Source organism: Misgurnus anguillicaudatus, chromosome 9, assembly GCF_027580225.2.
Source record: "Misgurnus anguillicaudatus chromosome 9, ASM2758022v2, whole genome shotgun sequence".
Taxonomy (NCBI): Eukaryota; Metazoa; Chordata; class Actinopteri; order Cypriniformes; family Cobitidae; genus Misgurnus; species Misgurnus anguillicaudatus.
Window position 1 is genome coordinate 12,051,952 of NC_073345.2, and position 21,277 is coordinate 12,073,228.

Genomic DNA, 21,277 nt, shown 5'->3' on the forward strand with positions numbered 1-21,277 from the left:
TCATCAGAAATGTTCACAACATTTCCAAACCCCAGTACGGTAATGTGCAGTTAACCTCCGCTGTGTAGAAAATGTATGGTTCAGAAAGTGACAGTCTCAATATATTAGTAAATTCCACTAAACGAGGCTATAACTCTTAAACAAGACTAATAAAACCCAAATCACGCTATTAATTCCCAAACACAGTGTAAAGATTCAGCCTAATTATTGCATAATGTTATGACTTGCTCTGCCCTCCTCTTGAGGTTTCTGAGGAGGAGGGTGTGGAGTAAGGGAGTAGTATGAAGCCTAGACAGGCATCAGGGAGATGGCCGACGCAGTCTCGTCTCCGTCTCCCCTTACTCCCTAAAGGGCTCGTTATAGTTGTGCGTAGGTCCTACGGCGTAGCCGCGACGGGGTAGGTTCTGTGTCGGTTTTCATTTATACTTTTGCGTCGTCCTCCGCATCGACGTGCAAACACACGCGCAAACCGCTGGTAGGCAGTATCCACGTGTGTAACCACAATAGCAGCGCGACCGTCAGAGAAATAGAAGCTTCGCAAGTTAACCCACAAACGAAGAAGAAACAGCAACTTGTTGTGTATGATTTGAGAAGACCAGCAGTGATGGAAGTAAATAAACAGCGACTTATGTTACAGTTTGAGTTAAATCACTCCTCAACTTGGCTCATCTTTGTTTGCACCGTCGCAGTTTTTTTACCTGACGGGAGGGGTTCTGGTGGACCAATCACAGCGCGTGAAATCACATGCTCACGGTCACATAGGTCAAATTTAGTGCAAATATGTGTTCCTCTAAACATTTTATATGAACATATTTTTAATATTTGCACTTAAATAAAAAGTTAAAAATAAACATCAAGTGTTACAGCATTATAGCTTTTGCAGTGTTGAACATTCAAATCAGTCAGGTTGCTTATGTAATTTTCATTGTTTATGAAACAATAATATAAAAGATTATTAGGAACACCATACTAATAATGTGTTTGACTCCCTTTCGCCTTCAGAACTGCCTTAATTCTATGTGGCATTGATTCAACAAGGTGCTGAAAGCATTCTTTAGAAATGTTGGCACATATTGATAGGATAGCATCTTACAGTTGATGGAGATTTGTGGGATGCACATCCAGGGCATAAAGCTTCCGTTCTACCACATCGCAAAGATGCTTTATTGGGTTGAGATCTGGTTATTGTGGGGGCCATTTTAGTACAGTGAACTCATTGTCATGTTCAAGAAACCAATTTGGAATGAGTCGAGCTTTGTGACATGGTGCATTATCCTGTTGGAAGTAGCCATCAGAAGATGGGTACATGGTGGTCATAAAGGGATGGACATGGTCAGAAACAATGCTCAGGTAGGCTGTGGCATTTAAACGATGCCCTATTGGCACTAAGGGGCCTAAAGTGTGTCAAGAAAACATCCCCCACACCATTACACCACCACCACCAGCCTGCACAGTGGTAACAAGGCATGATGGATCCATGTTCTCATTCTGTTTACGCCAGATTCTGACTCTACTATCTGAATGTCTCAACAGAAATCGAGACTCATCAGACCAGTCAACATTTTTCCAGTCTTTAACTGTCCAATTTTGGTGAGCTTGTGCAAATTGTAGCCTCTTTTTCCTATTTGTAGTGGAGATGAGTGGTACCCGTTGGGGTCTTCTGCTGTTGTAGCCCATCCACCTCAAGGTTGTGCGTGTTGTGGCTTCACAAATGCTTTGCTGCATACCTCGGTTGTAACGAGTGGTTATTTCAGTCAAAGTTGCTCTTCTATTAGCTTAAATCAGTCGGCCCATTCTCCTCTGACCTCTAGCATCAACAAGGCATTTTCGCCCACAGGACTGCCACATACTGAATGTTTTTCCCTTTTCACACCATTCTTTGTAAACCCTATAAATGGTTGTGTGTGAAAATCCCAGTAACTGAGCAGATTGTGAAATACTCAGACCGGCCCGTCTGGCACCAACAACCATTCCACACTCAAAATTGCTTAAATCACCTTTCTTTCCCATTCTGAAATTCAGTTTTGAGTTCAGCAGATTGTCTTGACCAGGACCACACCTCTAAATGCATTGAAGCAACTGCCATGTGATTGGTTGATTAGATAATTGCATTAACGAGAAATTGAACATGTGTTCCTAATAATCCTTTAGTTGAGTGTAATTTATGGCTTTAAAAATTACATTAATTTTTTAACATAACGCAGTTGTTGTGCAAATGCATTAATGGCACATTATTAAACAAGTCATTTAAACAAAAAAATGCTATTTCAGATGTAAATATGATGCCAATATGTCATTATTCTGATTAAATTCTTTGATTTAAGTATTTCACATAATAGTCGGTCAACACTTTTATTTTGGTGATTTGCAGGGGGCTCAAATTGTTCGAAATGTAAGTGGGAGTGCCAAAGAAAAGACTGAATGCTCTCTAATATTTCTTTTAATGTCTGTTTATGCACAAATTTCTGTGAGCTGTGCACACTGTGCCTCCTTAAAAAAATGTGTGCATGACGCCCCTGTGTAATGTAATTTTGCTTCGGCTATATCGATGCCTGTTGTTGTCATGATAGTTTAGACCAGGGGTCACCAACGTGGTGCCCGCGGGCACCAGGTAGCCCGCACAGAGTCTGTGAGGTGCCCGCCAAAGCACATTCTATTCATAGTCTCAACTGTAATATTTATTCATTACAAATTTTTTTATATTAGCTTGGCTTGGTTTACGTATGTTACAATTTTAAACAATACTAAAACATATAAACAAGTAAAACAAAAAAGTTTTAAGTAGACTATATAAAAAAGTAGCCCTCCAGATTGTTTTATCCATTGTGGTAGCCCTTGCTCATAAAAAGGTTGGAGACCCCTGGTTTAGACTATTGACACACGCACCCTATCCAATATTAAAAAATGCTCAAGACTGAATTTTAAAATCAAATCTGTTAATACTACATTAGGCAGTTTAATAGCAGCTAGCAATAGCAACTAGTGCTAAAAACATAAAAGGGGAAAACATATTATCACGAATTATAATGATTAAAAGCTTTTGATGATTATCGGTTTCTTATCTGAAAAATTGTCACACTGAAGTATTTTACACAATATCACAAATGACAGGTATGCACACAAAGCATCTTTTCCAAGTAAGCCTCTTCAAGCCCACAGGTCAGATTCTACCACGGTTGCTTTACCAATGGACAGATCCATTAAGCCAATCTTTATGAACATCGAGAACACTTGAGCATTGCTCCATAACTCCAGGATTGATCAGATGTGACACTGGGGAAAGAATAGGGTCACGGGCGGTGAAATAAAAACAATGATGAAATCATTTTAGCCAGGAACAACACGTGGATGTTAACCTGAAACTCAAATAGCTTTATTGATTAGACGCTCGATCTGTTTATGAACATTTTCGCACACGGTGTCGCCGGGGAGTTGCGGGTTTGATCTGCAGTATTGGCTCGTGATGATCTAGAGTTCGTGTGAATCGTTGAAAGTGCTGGTTTAAAGCAAAAGTTTATTGAACTAATGTTGTTACAGCTAATTTTGCTACAGTACAGTAGCCTAAGTGAATAACACAATGCTAATGGAGCAGACAATACAACGTGTTGAAATATTTATTTAAACATACTCGGGGGATTCAACATTCATCCCTCAGCCACTGTAGGCTACTTATTTATATAATATGTATATAGATTGCATTATGGCTTGCATTATATAGCTTGCAGCATCAGTATGCAGTAGCAGAGATGAGATGTACTGTATATCTTTCAAAAGCACTCACAGAAGTGTACCTTTGCAGAGAAAAACTATCTCCCATTGTGGGTAATGTATTTCTTCTAAGGAAAGCATCATCATTACTGTTGCCCGTATATACTGAAGTAGAGATTTAGTTCTGTTACTTTTCTCAAAAGATTGCAGTGACAGTTTTCGCCTGACAGATGTTGCAACACCATACCTGTAGGCTGAAGGAGTGAGCCAAGCCATATGCACCAGAATATCATTAAGAGTTGGGGGTGGGCACTTTAACCCGGGACAGCCATTTTGCACCCTATAGCAAGCACTCATACCTTACATTAGCGTTGTTGTGTCGGGTATTAAGCCAAATGACACATGCAATAATCTAGTTAAATGTTTTTTCGCCCCTGACATACTTTCAATGCCTTATATATCTGAAGGCTTCAAAACTGGTGGTTTTCTTTTAGCTCTATTCATATGCGTATTACGGGCAAAAGAGCCACAATATTTTGTTGCTTTGTGTAAGAAAGATTGATACTGTATATCCTTATGGGCGGATCAGTCTAAGCAATTTCAGATTGTTGATAGTGATTGATGGCTGGTAATTGTGTGTCATGTGCGTTATCCTCTTGGCCACAACGGAGGCTACACATGTCACATTGCATCAGTGGCTTTGTGTAAATGCTATGAAAATCTACTGTGTAATTCAGCTTTGGAGTGACAATTCAATGAATGTATAAGCAATTCTGTGTCTTTGTTGCCTTGAGCCACGCCTCTCTGTCTGTCTTTAAAATCCTTGTTTTGTACTGTAGTCTAACTGTATTGTTTGGCTCGATTTTCGTCTCTGCTGTTGCGTCCTTCATGTTACAAAGAACCTATTGAACACATTGTTTTAACTGTTCATTACTTTGAAATATGCTCAGTGCAATACATTTAAAAGGTTGATAAACACATGTGAAAAAGCAATATTTATTATAAGTAAGGATTAAGTATATGCAGCAGGTGGTTATCACAGAAATAAGGGTTTATAACCAGCTGCCTGTACATTATCCTGCTTATTAAATGGCTATTTACTTCATAAGTAAGGTAAGGAACATTAAATATTGATTTGAAATATTTAAGAGCTCATTTTTAAGTAATGCAGACCTTCCGCAAGGAAAACCTGTTTACTTTCGGTTTTAAGATAAGATCAAATGTCACGAACACACTATTTGGTTTAATCATTTGTAAATAGAATGTCATAGCCTATATATTATTAAAAGACGTACCTGTCAAAATGATTTTCAGCATCCAGGTTACCGTGTGTTATGAGTTGCAAGGGGTTGTTATGTCAGAATGACATACCTTTAATTGTCACAATTGACCAATACAAAACTTTTACCAGAAAAAACATTAACTGTAACCTGGTAGTGTATTACTCTAGGAATACTTTTCTGATCGATTTGCAAAATTAACAACCACTTAAACTGATAACACACTATTGCTGTTTTCTACAAAAAAAATCATCCTATATAATGTAAATAACACTTTGTGTGAAAATTTAACATTGACATCTTTAATATTGACTAAGTATGATCATGTCAAAGCTTGAAATCAATGATTTAAATGGGACATTTCACAAGACTTTTTTAAGATGTCATATAAATAATTTGTGTTCCCAGAGTAGGCTATAGATCATTAGGGGTGTGACGAAACACTTAATCCACGAGACGAGACGAGACGAAACACGAGACTGGGTTCACGGGAACGAGACGAGACGATATTTTTACACTTTTTAAGAAACCCTCAATGATAAAATAAATAAATAAGAAACTGAAATCACATTATTTTTAAAAGTTTTGACTAATCAAGGACTGGTCCTAACAATTATTTTGCTAACTGATAATAAAGTAATTTGTTATTTTGGGGTAATAAAAAATAGACCCAAGTGAGCAGTAGCATTTAAAATTACATAATAACGAATATGCAATAATAATTGGTTCAAATAAAGTATTAAAACCAAGTTACATTAAACAACATTTTGTGGCCTATAAATAAAAAGCATTATGTATGTATTATAACAAATGCTTGCAGGGGGCGATAGAGGACTCGTCTCGCGGACGCTGTCTTCACTTTCACTTTCACTTTCACTTTAGACGGAGAGAAACACTTATTTTTAGTCAAACAATGTTTAAATCCATATTAATATTTGATATATGTCCATTTCTTTACACTAGAAATGATACAGCCACTGTCATTTTTTGAGCAAGAACATGCAGACATTAAGGGGCAGTTTCCCGGACAGGGATTAGCTTAATCCAGGACTAGGCCTTAGTTTAATTAGGAAATATAACTAGCTTTAACAAACATGCCTTACTAAAAACATTACCTGTGTGCATTTTGAGGCAAAACAAAGGGCCCTGATGCATTTTAAGATATGTCAGTGCAAGTTGTTTTCAGTTTGGACAGCCTCTAAAAATGTTTTAGTCTAGGACTAGTCTTATCCCTGTCCGGGAAACCGCCCCTAAATCATGTAAACTCTGAGTGAGAGTTTAATCTGCTGAGACTTCACACCTGACACTGATCAACAGACAAACACAACGCGTCTCAGACTTCACACGAGTTCACAAACGAACGTTATTGGAAACCTAAACAAAAAAGCAAACGCTGTAAAAGACAGAATATAATGCATGCACTGTAAAAGGGTCAAACAGAAAGTTGCATCCTTCGGAGGTCGCATTTGCAGGCTGAATACGTCATCAAGGTTTATTTCAGATCTTTAACTGAGCATTACATTCGCAAGTCGTGAGCATATTACAACAATTTGCGATTAACTAAATAATTACTAAACTTTATAATTGTTAATAGCCTCTAATAAGACAGTGATGAAGTAACTGCAGTTTAAAAATGCGACCTCCGAAGAATGCAGTCTTTTATTTGAGAAACGGCCAGCACCTCCACAAGAAATCTCGCGAGACACATATAATCTCGCAAAACACATCTAATCTCACGAGATCTCGTCACACCCCTATAGATCATTTATTGTAGCATGTTAAAATTGCCCCTTTGTAGGTGTGAGCAAAAATGTGCCATTTTTGGGTGTGTCCTTTAAAATGCAAATGAGCTGATCTCTGCACTAAATGGCAGTGCTGTGGTTGGATAGTGCAGATTAAAGGGTGGCATTATCCGTTATGACATCACAAGGGGAGCCAAATTTCAATTACCTATTTTTTCATATGAGTGGCTTACCAAAATTAAGTTACTGGGTTGTTCTTTTTCAGATTTTCTAGTTTTATAGAAGCACTGGGGACCCAATTATAGTAAATGGAAAAAGTCAGATTTTCGTGATATGTCCCCTATAAATCAAACTCTGCTCCAAATCTCAAAATTAGAAAATCAGACTTTAGCCTGGATTTCACAGACAGGGCCATATATTTAATGTATCACTCAGGTGTATGTTTTCTCATGACAAAAAGATTGGTTATTTACTCAAGTGACAAGTGGCCATGTTATAAGCAAGATAATATACATTCAGACGACTGTTATTGCAAAACAAACCCCTTAGGGTAATACTCAAGACAACATGTACTTTATCTCTTGTTTAAAAGGGGATGTCAAATAAATGTGGTGTCCCCAGAGTACGTATGTGAAGTTTTAGCTCAAAATACACCACAGATCATTTATTATAACATGTTAAAATTGCCACTTTGTAGGTGTGAGCAAAAATGCTAATGAGTTGATATCTGCACTAAATGGCAGTGTTGTGGTTGGATAGTGCAGATTAAGAGGTGGTATTATCCACTTCTGACATCACAAGGGGAGCCAAATTGAATGGTTTACCAAAACTAAGTTACTGGGTTGATCTTTTTCACATGTTCTAGGTTGATAAAAGCACTAGGGACCGATTATAGCACTTAAACATGAAAAAAGTCAGATTTTCATGATATGTCCCCTTTAAGGTGTCTTATTATGAAGAAGGTATTGTGATTAGTGCAATCAATTAAAGGGGAACAAGTCAACTTACTGTAGTTGCATCATTTATATTGCTTATATTATTATATGTGCTTCTGGAATCTTTATTATTGTTTCATATAACTTGTAAAATAAATTTTGCAGCTGTGATTATAAATGTTTTATGCCGTGCTATTCAAACTGTCCAAGTGTCGGCCTACTGGAAAATGCAGTTAATATTTATTACAAATGTTTAGTCTGATGAGAGCAACACTGGTTGTCTTTGAAGATGATATCTTTGTGTTGTTTTCCTGTAAAACAATATCAAAACACTTATAAACATGATAAATTTGAAGAAGCAAAACTGATTATATTTAAGATGTTTTTTTGTTTGTTTGTTGGTCTGAGGCACAGTGATTTACTTAAATCTTACTATACTCAAATACAAGTGCCACAAGACAAATTACACTTTTGTTGTTCAAGATTTCAAACTTTTAATATCTTCTACAAATTGAGCTTTCTGGTAAATCCATCTTCTTTTAAAGTTGTTTCAATATGTTTACTGGAAAAAGCATAAGAAAATCATTAGGAAAAAGATTGTATTTGAAGTGCAAACTCGATGTTGCCTGCTGTTGCCATATATTTCCGCGTACGACTTCAAGAGTTGCCGACAGCGAGCGTGTCTGTCTGTAAACAAAACTTAAATTCTTCTGCAACCTTAAAGTTAATCCACAGGCAGCCATTGATCTTTTCATAATCTACTTGCCATTCATAAAGCCCACATATCTAGAGTGTTGTCCTCTAAAGCTGCCACAATAATCTATGTTATTGCCAGTGCAGGGGCGCATATTTCTATTTGAAGTACAAAATTATTTCCACACATAGAAAATACTTGGTTTTCATTCCTCGCAAGGCATTCAGGTATGGACCTTGGAAGAAGTTCGGACCTTAAGGGAATCATCCTTGATCTGTTCTCCATGAACAAGCCCACCCAACGTGCCATGGCAGAGATTTGTATGGAGCTCAGATGCCCGTTTGCTCTTGGCACGTATTATTGCTCTTGGCACATATACTTTTGCTATAAATCTGCTTGATCACGGCCTCAAGCCATACCAAAATACCAGTTTGTTGGCAAAAAAGTCTGATATAAAGGAAACATGTCAGACGCAGTTACAGGGTTTTGCATCTGAGCTCTTCATATGTTCCCATCATGCATGCTCTGCTATCACAAAAGCAGATGGTATCAGCTAAAGACATATGGCATTTTGATGTATATATTTATCTTACATACATATTTACTTTTTTGTTCAGCATTAGATCTGTTTTATACATACTGTGACTTTAGCTCATAAACGCAGCGGCATATCTGCAACAGCAGGCGGATGTTATGCATATTAAGCATGTTATGCTATCACACTGACAGCATTACTGCTGAGCTGCCGCTTGATAAAGAAAATAAAGTAAGTTTTGCATGCATTTTCCAGTGCAATACGTTATAAGAAATCAAGCCCAAAAGAAATGTGTACGCGTACATACACATACGGTATGTATGTGAGGATGAGCATCACATCCAGAACCCATTTGATCAGCCTTCAAGCTTCAACTAATCATATTTGTACCCCACAATCTGTTTTCAGTCACCTGAGGTGAACCGTGCTAAGCTGAGGACAGCCTGCTTATTAAAGAAAACAACAGCGGCAAGCAGTACCCTTCTCCAGTCCTCCTAGAGTTTTGCAACAAAGCCATTTTCAGCTCCACGCACCTCACACAACATATCTTATGCCACCTGGAGCAGCCATTAAACCTTGCATCACTCCCCTCTGAGATAGACCCGGTCGCCGTTTCACCCTCCTTGGTCGTACCATAATTCGAGCGCATCTCTAGAGCAAGCATCTCAGCTTAATCCTAAAGCACCTAGGTCCTAAACTTTGGTGCTGAAAAGTTTTTAATGCATCAGTCATGTTCTCCTGTACAAGCACACCACCTTAGGTGTTACAACCTACGCCACTCCAGTGCAGTTGGGTTTCAATTAGGCTGTGTATTCAAACAGGCATCTATACAAACCTCACTCAAGACTATTGATCAGATCTGAGGTCAAGGCCCACGGCGGGCTCGCTGCGGTTATGTTAGCAGAGCCCGGTGAAAAGGTTTGGGCGACTGAACTTCAGGTCATGTCTGCAGGGACAGAGCCAGAACGTATGGATCGATGCTGTAGCTTTAGAGATTATGTTCATTGATTTTAGCACGTGGACGGCTGATTCGCAGAGAGTACGGCTGATGTCATTGTGTGTTTTGTGCTTACAGGAGCGGAGGGGGCCGTGTTCAGCAGCTCAGTGGAGACTCCACATGTGAGGGCCGAGCCTTTCAAAGAGCTACGGTACGATCATTGACTATCAAAGCAATAAGCCAAGAGAGGCTGTGTGTGTTACTGTGATTTTATAAAGTGTGAAATATGGAGAACAGTGTGAAATAATGCCACAACAGTATGAAGAAAGCCAAATCATTATAGTCTAGTAATTTAGAGAAATTTAGTAATATATATATTTAATATATAATATAATCGTATAATGGCTTCCCACATGAAAAAATGTATAGTATGCTAAAATATTTACTGTAGTACAGTGTAGTATACTGTAGTATACTAAAGCAATAAGCCCCACAAAGCAGTGGGTTACCAGTGCATTTTATAACAGCTAAGGGGCGTTGTTAGGCACGACGCGAAGCAGAGTGAAACGTTCATTACAATGTAAAACGCCCATTACAATGTAAAACGTAAAATTTGGATCAACTTAATAAAATTACTTTAATTGGTACGCATAAAAAGTTTTTTATTTCAAAGGTGAAATTTAAAAAAATTAATTGAATTGGTAACACTTAAAATATTTAAACATTTCAACTTAAAATTTTCACTTAAAGTGAATGTTTAGGCATTAAGGGCTCGTTATAGTTGTGCGTAGGTCCTATGGCGTAGGTTTTCATTTATACTTTTGCATCGTCGTACGCGTTGTCATGCAAACACACTCGCAGACCGGTGGTAGGTAGTATCCACCCGTGTAACCACAGTAGCATCGCGACTGTCAAAGAAGAAGAAGCTTGGCATGTTAACCCACAAACGAAGAAGAAACAGCAACTTGTGTGTGATTTGAGAAAACCAGCAGTGATGGAAGTAAATAAATAGCGATTTTTGTTGCAGTTTGAGTTAAATCACTCCTCAACTTGGCCCATCTTTGTTTTTACCATCGCAAACGGAAATACCTATGACGCAGTTTTTTTACTTGACGGGAGAGGTTCTGGTGGACCAATCACAGCGCTTGTGGTCCGCGTAGAACTGATGCGTTGTTAAAATTTTGTGAGGTGCACGTCAGGCTACGCACTGGACACAGATAACCTACGCCGTAGAGCTTAAGCACGACTATAAATCGTGCTTTACCAATTGAAATCCAACCAACTTTTACTTTTTACAGTGTAAGAATTCAATTGCAACAAGTTTTTACAGTTTACAGTAAATACTAGAATATACACTGTAGTGTTTTTCATGCATGTTCATTTAATCAATTTAAACTAAGAACTACCTAAATAACATTACTGGATGAAAGTAATTTTTTACGCTTTTTTCCAGCTTGGAAGTTTTTTAACTTTTTGTGTGATATCTGTTTATATTCTAAAGTAGATCTGTTTCAAGTCTAGTAGAGTCACTCAAAAGACAATAATTTTTATCAGTGGTAAATAAAATTTGAGAAAAATGACAAACTTTCTATGTGAAATTCCTTTTAATATTAGAAGCACTGCAATTTCACATAATCTTATAATGTAATAATATAATTAATAAAAAATTTGTTATTAAACACCTGAATGCTTCACTTTGGTTTTAGATTAATAAAAAAATCAGTGGTCCATGATCATTCATCACTTACCTAAACTACCTAAAGCCAGAAATAATGCATGCGTTAAAGGAAAACACCACCGTTTTTCAATATTTTACTATGTTCTTGCCTCAACTTAGACAAATTAATACATCCCTATCTTTTTCAATGCGTAAGCTTAATTTTTGTACAATGCGTCGTGAATGTGTTAGCATTTAGCCTAGCCCCATTCATTCCTTAGGATACAAACAGGGATGAATTTAGAAGCCACCAAACACTTCCATGTTTTCCGTATTTAAAGACAAAGTTACAATTATATACGCCATACACTTACATTTTTTAGTAAAAAATGTTCATGTTTTATTTTATGCCACCATACTCACTTGTGTAACTACTCATGTAACAGTTTTAAATAGAGAAAACATGGTAGTGTTTGGTGGCTTCTAAATTCATCTCTGTTTGGATCCTAAGGAATGAATGGGGCTAGGCTAAATGCTAACACATTCACGACGTGCTGTACAAAGATTAAGTGCACGCATTGAAAAAAGATAGGGATGTATTAATTTTTCTAAATTGAGGTAAGAACATAATAAAATTTTGAAAACTGTAGTGTTTTCCTTTAACTCGTGATAATTGAAGTAGATAGGTCAAAACTAATTACGAAAAAAATCCTAAGACTGATAGAGAAGTTTAATTGAACAATATTCATTTTCATAAAAAACTTTTCTGGATGTCTTTAAAATACACTGTTTATAGATTTACATCTGCTAGCATTATCCAAATCATTAACAGCAAGCTCTTAACTATAGTACAGCTGCAGAAGATTCACCGGCGTGCTAGCGTGCTGCATAGGGAGATGATTGCATGTCGATTACAATTTCCCACACAGAGCGTAATGATCAAAGATTGCTTGAAAAAATGATTTCTTTCCAGCCAGCACTGCACATGGCTCTGTCGAGAGTACACAAACGAGGGGGAAATAAAGTATGACATTTGTGCAAATTCCACTTATGTCTAGTTTGTCTGACAGCAGATTATAGAGCACCTCTGTAAGACATTTAAGAGAGCGGAGGGGAAGAGGGAGTATGATTTGGATAATCGCATTTTAAATGCATCACTAACAGTTGTAATGAAAGTGGAAAAAGAAAATGTGAAACATCGCAAACTTTGTTTAATCCATAAACACCAAATAGCTTATGGATGCAGTAGTATAGACAGAAGTGATCATCTCTTAACTTTAAAAGACATGGAGTCAATCATTTATGTAGGCTACAAGTTTTTTTGGTGGTATATTTTGTCCTTGATAGCACAAAGTCACTGTATTTGTATGATAAGGGCTACAGTTCACTTTTAAAAAGTACTTTGTTGTTCCAGTATAAAGAAAAATACAATAACAGCACAAGGGTTTGGATCAAGATGAGAGTAAATTGCCATTTCAGGATGAGCTGTTTCTTTAATGGCCAATAAATACTTTGAATGCAGTTTATGTTCCTTAAGAGGCTATCAGGAGGCGTCACTTCACTGTCTAAATACAGACAAATGTTCTTTATTATAGCCGGCTTGTGAAATACAATCAGATACATTGCTTTACCATTATTATTGGTCTGTATTATGGTGGAAAAAGATAAGAGTTATACATTAGACCGATGTCATTGTTGGGTAATAATAGTCCGGATAAAACCCCGACCTGCTCCTGCGTGCCACTTTCCAAAGATCAGAGCACTCATTATGAAAGCTCTCGAGAGAATAATCACTCTCTCTGTTTGTTCTGAAAGCTTTCACCAATTACATGCAATCCAAGTGTTATTTTCTGCCTTTGTCTGCTCCAAATGTCACAACAAAATATGTCCCCGCTCTCTATATAGCGTTTGAGGCCTGTTTAGATGAAACGCCCGTATACGCTTTCACCGGAGGTAAAGTCGCTCATTAAGACGACCACCAGATCCGAGCCGTAAGCGATGTTGCGTGTACGCCGACGAAAGATCAATGCACACGCAGTTGGCACCTCTCTCTGTCTGCGCAGGCAGTCTGATCGATGCCCGGATGCACATCAAAATCTAATTACAGTAGATTCTCATTAACTAAAACAAACATGTGAAGAGCAATGCCAATACCCTGAGCAGACGGCAAACATGAAGAGGAGTGTTGGCAAGTGGGTCAGGTATGGCAGGGAATGGGCATTTTTGCAGATAATAATGAGCAATAAATGGCCTGTGGGGAACAAGCTTCTCCAGAACCATCCACACACATACACATACAGTACATACATTATTGGCTCGTTCCTGTCTGTTCTGCTGATGGAGCAAACATAAGTGAGGCCACCGGCACAGACAGGCACACTGGGTTATCAAGCTTTCGGTGACAAACAAGGACGACACATTGATGGCGATCCGTCAAAATGAGGAGTTCTTACTGAACTAGTTTAGCTAGTTAAACTCTCAGAAAATGTATGTTGTAAGAATATGTAAATATATCTAAAGAAATAACACAATTATTGTTCTAACATTTTTCTTTACCTGAATGTGGGTAAGTTGGGTAAGTTTCATAAAAAAATAAAATTTTTCCAAAAAAACTTTGTCCAGGTCAGATTTGGATGATGAAATGATAGAGTATTGGCTCGTTTTTGGATCCCTCTACCATAGAACACATAAAAACATGAAATACCAGAAAAACTGAGATGGTCCTCACTGCAGAACACGACATCCAGGTTGGATCCAACTCCTACCACTTTATATACTTTCCTGTGCCAGATGAACCAGCATACCTGTATTTGCACTGTTGCAGCCTGCAAGTATAGTTATAACCCATGGTCACTAACATTTGCTCTTATTAAAGGTATAGTGGAAGATTTTCTTTTTTCCAGGGTGGATCATCAAGACTATTGGTCATCCCAATTGTCAATCATTCTGATGATATGTTTACGTAAGGCCATCGTATGTGCTCGTCCCTAGGTTCGCTTTCTGCACATGCGCACTTTCAGGTGTATATGTGTGGTGGGCTACGGCTTCAGCCATTCATTGAAGCTCGCGTTCTCACCGTGTTTTTTCAAAATGTCTGTGGTTCACAAGAGAAAGTGTCTACGAATTGCATGACATGAAGAGACAGGACTATGAAGAAAGAAACAAGACCCTAGATTGTTTTTGGCATAATATTTCACACGCTGGCATGCGTTTCTACTCGACAGGTAAAGTTTGTCATGCTATTTGGAGAAATCCATTTAAAATCACTGCTTGTAAAAGTTGATATAAGCGATGCTAGCCCTGGCACAAGTCACGAACCGCACAGACACGGTACACACGGATCACAGTTAGGTGTAAGGGGAGGTAAGGGACATGTTAGGCAGAATCCCGACAGGGTGATCACTAAAGGGATTTATTTGCAATAACAACACTGTTGGCTGTACATTATCACACTTATTACACTTTCTATAAAAGTAAATATGAAGAGTTTGGTTCCAAAACGCGATAAACGCCATTTAAAAAAAAAAAAAATGAGTTACTGCCAAAATCAGTATTATATCAAGTCAGTATTTAAAAGTAAATTCTTAATTTTACGCAAAATCCAATATCCGCTGTGTTATTCTGCCATCTTTTCTCCCTTTTTTCCCAAAATGCGATAAACGCCACTCCTCCTTTTTTACAGAACGCAATAAATCCACTCCAGAAATTACAGCCCACCATTCCACGCAATGTAAACAAACAATGGCGGCGCATTGAGTACACGGAATCCTAGTTTTCCTCATCTACTTTGTACTTCGTGATCAACAAACAAAACAAAATAATACTTTAATTGCATTGATAAACTTGTGATGGTTTTCTGTGACGGGACAGGAAAGAAACGCCATCAACATCTAATAATTTACGCGAAGCACTCGGGAGACTGGTGCTTATCTCCCGACAGCATCAAGTTTCTCATGCTAACACATTGACACCAGGAGATCTTATGACAAACTTTCCATAATTTTACTCAAAGTCAACGAAAATCGAGCAGGACCAAAACATTTTACAGCTAATCGCTGTGAAAAATGCTAAGCGACGACGTATAACCGCATCAATGACAGTGTTCTTAATATGACAAAGTAAGTGTTTTTATTAATGCCATTAATGTTTATATTTTTAGTCAGTGTGTACAACTGTTCAACTAAATGAATATAAAATGGCAAAGATGAATGCACATTTGTACATTGAATTAATAGATTTCTAGCATTTTGAAACAAAAACTGTCATGGATTTATTGCATTTTGTGGAAAAAATAATTTGTTTTTATAATAAATCTTTGAAAATCAAGTTATGGATTTGAATTTTTTATGTTATTATAACCTAAAGATGCTATGTGAAAGTTTGTAACAGAAAATAATGGTTTTCATCTTGTCACTTTCTTGGTATAGAAAACACGCTTTTACCGAAATTTGTCAAAATGGATTTATTGCGTTTTGGAACCAAACTCGTCATATATAGACACAACATTTTATTTGATATGTTTTATTAGCACATTTGTAAGAAAAGTAAACCTTCTGCAAAGGAAACCGATTTCCTAAGACGCATTAAAACAAGTTCAAAGTCCATACAACACATTTATGACCTGTCTTGTGGGAAAACTGCAGACCAATTAAAATGCAGTGGGAAGAGATCCAGCTCCATCCCTGGATCTGTGTTCAACCCCACCTGCTGGATGTTGTGTTCTGCAGTGAGGTGCTACTGGAAACACTTGTCAGTGGCCAACCATAGACCGTAAAAAAAGATCGACGACGCAACGCTGCTTCCTTCCATTGTAATTAACTGAACGTAAAATGTCCGATTGTGGGCGCTGACATGTTAGGCAAAACATGTTATGCGAAGAAATCGTTCGTGGAGCCTGGAAGGGGGAGCCCAACTTCCGCCCAAATGCTCATGCGCCTCATTCAACCACGCCATTTAAATTTGACTGGTTTGCTAAAAAAAGGCATTTCAAATACAAATCATTAAATATATACAAATCGAAAATTAATAGTTTGTTATATTTTCAATCTTCCCTCGAAGCTCCAAGGGTCCGCTCAGAGAAGCTGTCAATCACAAATGTCAATCATAACGACACGCCCCATTTCTATAGCATCAAATTACTAGCTAAAATGAAACGTATCACAAAACTGAACAATTGAACATATATTAGCATGATAACAACTACCTTAAAGGACCAAAACCATCTTTCAGAAAATTTTATTGGAAGTGTAATTTATTTGACCGAGTCCCGTTCGTTTGCATGGAGAGGGCGGGGTTTATGACTTGTACTGCAGCCAGCCACCAGGGGGCGATCAAAGAGCCAGCAGCTTCACTTTTCTAGATGTATGGGGCACACCCGTGGCCAACTTATTATCCAACTCATACGAATGTCCATGTCTCCAAATGATTTGTTTACTAAATTAGCGCCTCTGGTGAACTTAATATATTGGGGTATTAAATTATATATTGGAGTATTTCGGGTATAATTTTGCAGTAATGACATGTATTAGGATATGATTTTCTATTTAAACCACCAGGTTTAGTTGTCTTTACATTACTGTACACATTACACTATTCAGGCATTTTGAGCAAAAATCGCACCCATTTAGTTATTATACTGTATAATCTACAACACAGCATACAAAACTGTCACTTTTTTCAAAAAGTACAAATATTCCTGCTGTAAATCACAGATCCGGTGTGTTTACAATCAAAAACTGCTGCCAAAAGAAGCAATAAATAATTTTTAATTGTGAAATACCACTGGCACATGTATTGGTCAACTTATAAAAACCCATGACTGTACTTGCCTGTTGTGTTTAATATGGTTGAGAAATGGTTGGGTTTAAAATATAATAGTATAACACCATTTCTTAATTTACAAATGCAGAACATTAAATGCGCCTAATATGACATATAATGCAAACGACCTTGAAACGTAAGCACAGGTTGTAGTAATCTGCTGGCGGTGGCCTGCGGTGACTTCTCTTCCATGGAAGAGACATGTTGGTGCCCATGATGTGTGTGGCTCGTCATGTCAAAATTTGTGTTCGCAGCACCGTGTGAACCTATGTGCATCACGCATCATGATATGTGCCATGATATGTCATAAACCCTTTCGACGCATCTGCAGCAGGCAGGTATTTTGGCATGATGCGTGATGCACAGGTTCACATGATGCACCAAACACATATTTTGGCATGATGAGGGACACTCATGACACTCCGAACACATATTTTGCAAGGCAATGTCATAAATGTATAATAAATGTTTAAATAATGTGCAATTAAATGATCTTGTTAATGGCAATGAAAGAGTAGAGAGAAAATGTTATGTAAATATAAATTCTGGTTGTTAAATGGAATTTGTTTGTCATTTATTAGCATTGAATATCTGAGATTTTAGGGAGGGGCTTTTTAGTTGAAGGTTAGCGAAACTGCTAAATGTCCACAAATGTCATGTGTCCCATATTGTCCCATAATGTCATTTGTTATTTCTGTAGTTTTTTTTTTTTTTTTTGTAATGAACCTTATGTCATTTTTATTGTATATGCAGTAGTTTGACTGATGGTTGACTGATACAATTGTTACTTTTTTATATTCCAGTCCTTTTTCATAACAAATAAATGCCTGAATGTGACGTTTTGACCTTTTGTCTTTAAATTATTTTGCATACTGTACAATCCAGGCAGAAGTAAAATTCAATCTCTTTTTCATTAGATCGCTTGGCAGGTAACAATTTGGACCTCTGCTGCTGCAGTATTTGGCACAGCATTTTTGTCCTTGTAATGCTACGTTGTCAATGCGGGTTTCACGGTTTATTATTCGCCACCTTTGGAGTAAGGCAAAAAAAGGAGGAATTATTACAGGTGTGAGACGCTCGACTATGGCAGGTGCGGACTGACTGAACTGCTGTGAAAAATTTGCAGTCCATAAAAGAAGGGAAAAGACAGCAAGAAGAAATAGAGAAAGAGGCATTCAGTGAAACAACAGGCCGTAAAGTACATTTTATAGCATGCACATAATTACCTTATCTTTTCTGCTTAACAGCCATGTCCATTCTAGTTTCGCAGTTTAAAGGGCCGGCGTTATTATAAGCTTTGCGTTTGGTTGTGGCCGCTGCGGGTCGTGACCCGAAAGAGTCCAGCGCTGTCTCGCCCGCACCCTGGTCCGTATTTACAAGAGTAATTGGTTGGATATTGTGTGCTGTGTTCAGATCACAGTGGCCCTTGGGTCCTTTCATTAAAGATGAATAATCGAAGTGTGAATAGTCGGTTTTTATCCAATGGCAGGTTGGAAATTGTCATAAGTAACTGTGGAAGGTTGTGAGATGGAAAAATGTGCGGAAAATACTTACACTGCACTGGTTGGTTTACAAACACATTCTCACTGATACGATACCCATAGTAATTGTGCCAACTATGGCAGGTGCATACTGAATGGGTTCTGTTATCAGCCATTGAATGTATCAATCACCTCAAAATGAAAATTCTGTCATCATTTACTTACTTATAGATGAATAAGACTTTGGAGGTCAACAGGTGCCATCAACTGTGTGGGTACCATCATTTATTTATTTATTTTTTAATTTTTGTGAACTATTCCTTTAAAGGAATATTCCATTTTCTTAAAAGAAAAATCCAGATAATTTACTCACCACCATGTCATCCAAAATGTTGATGTCTTTCTTTGTTCAGTCGAGAAGAGGTTGTGTTTTTTGAGGAAAACATTGCAGGATTTTTTCTCATTTTAATGGACTTTAATAGAGCCCAACATTTAATACTTAACTCAACACTTAACAGTTTTTTTCAACGGAGTTTCAAATGACTATAAACAATCCCAAACGAGGCATAAGGGTCTTAAGGGAAACGATTGTCATTTTTGACAATAAAAATAACAAATATACACTTTTAAAGCACAACTTCTCATCTAGATCCGGTCGTGATGCGCCAGCGTGACCCCACCCAATACGTCATGACGTCAAGAGGTCACAGAGGACGAACGCGAAACTCCGCACCAGTTTTTACAAGTGTGGTGAAAGAGGACCGTTCCGACGTTGTTGTATGTGGAATGATACTAATTAATGTCTTTGTGTCAGTTTATTGTTTACAATGGTCCACAAATGTGCGTTTTATATATGTAACACGTGACCTCCCTACGTCACTACGCATTTACGTTAGGTCGAGCTGGACCGGACCTAGACGAAAAGTTGTGGTTTAAAAGAGCATATTTTTTTTTGTTTTTCTTGTCAAAGGTGACAGTCGTTTTGCTGGATGGGACCCTTGTGCCTCGTTTGGGATCGTTTGTGGTCTTTTGAAACTCCGTTGAAAAAAGTGTTGAGTTAAGTATTAAATGTTGGGCTCTATTAAAGTCCATTAAAATGAGAAACATCCTGCAATGTTTTCCTCAAAAAACATAATTTCTTCTCGACTGAACAAAGAAAGACATCAACATTTTGGATGACATGGTGGTGAGTAAATTATCTGGATTTTTCTTTTAAGAAAATGGAATATTCCTTTAAGGCAGGTTGTGTATAGTGTAAAATAACCTCTTTAAATGTTAGACCTTATTGTAAATTATTTTCCCCAAACTACACCTGGCATATCACATTTTTGTAGTCAGCATTTTGGGCCATGTGTCTATTTAAAAATTGACAACCATCGGCCCCCCATATCATTTGCATATTGCTTCTTGCATGATCTCGTTGTGAGAACTCTCACAACACATTCTCAAAAATCTTTCAATTACATCTGGTAATATAAAAAGAGGACATAAATTGCATTGTCCGCAGGGAATCATTTTCTTCGCCAAGTCACGCACGCTTTGAAGCTTAAAAGAAATTTTCATCCGCCTCATTGCTATAACCAAATGAAACCCTTAATTTGGTCTCGTGGGCTATTTTCTTTTCGATTTGAGGATGGAATGAACTCGAGTGATATTACAATTTGCAATATATTTTTTTTTAGACTGGAGTCTCCCACACGTTCACTTTACATGGAAGCACCTAAGGGTGTGAAGATTGAAGCGGACGCAGGTGATTTTCAAGTGACCTGCAGGACGGATTTACGCCTGGAGTCAAAAGATGGAGAGGTAACGGTCCCTTGTTCTTTAGTAATCGTGTTCATGCTAGTAGGACTGATGCTACAGTTAATCTACTTTGTGTTGTGACACCTTCATCTGCTATTATTTATCATCACAACAAGCTATCCATCTGTAGAAGCAGAAATATAACTAAAGGTTATTGCTGCAACGCACTCGCGACAGTTATTTGACTGAAATATCAGTGATTAAACATTCACAGACTGGTTATGCTCTGATAAATGATGTGATGATCATCATTTAGGAGGCGCAGTTGGAGTGAAAGGAAATTTGATGAATTTTAAATGATCACCATATGTTTGGAAATTAATCAAACGATTATTTGCAGCAACGTTGGAAGTAGCTTGCTGAAATTTTTGATTCCAAAGTAATATTAAAGTAAAAAGTAGAAACTTTGCCCCAGGAGGTTGGGGACAGTACAAAATAAGGGACTAATTATTCAAGGTGCGGTAGATTTTATATGAAGTCAATGCAAAGATTAGATGCAAACTCATGCAAGGCAATGCAAATGATACAAATTGGGATTGCGGCGAAAACACGCAAAAAAATCGCATGACACAGGGCCCTGTTTTAACGATCTAAGCACTTTGTCTAAAGCGCACAGCGCAACGTTTAAATGGGCGTGTCCGAATTCACTTTTGCTAATTTAACAGCGAGAAAAATGGTTTGTGCG

At 37.7% G+C, this 21,277-nt stretch overlaps 1 protein-coding gene across 4 annotated transcripts in view; it reads left to right on the top strand.

Annotated features, from left to right (window-relative positions):
- The window catches only part of sgcd (sarcoglycan, delta (dystrophin-associated glycoprotein)), a 247,047-nt gene that overhangs the window by 212,627 nt on the left and 13,143 nt on the right, over positions 1-21,277 (top strand). For all 4 annotated transcript variants that reach the window (XM_055179482.2, XM_055179483.2, XM_055179480.2 and 1 more), the window contains exons 6-7: positions 9,970-10,042; positions 20,472-20,595. In XM_055179482.2, the coding sequence (XP_055035457.1) occupies positions 9,970-10,042; positions 20,472-20,595 (197 nt within the window). The remainder of the gene's footprint in view (positions 1-9,969; positions 10,043-20,471; positions 20,596-21,277) is intronic.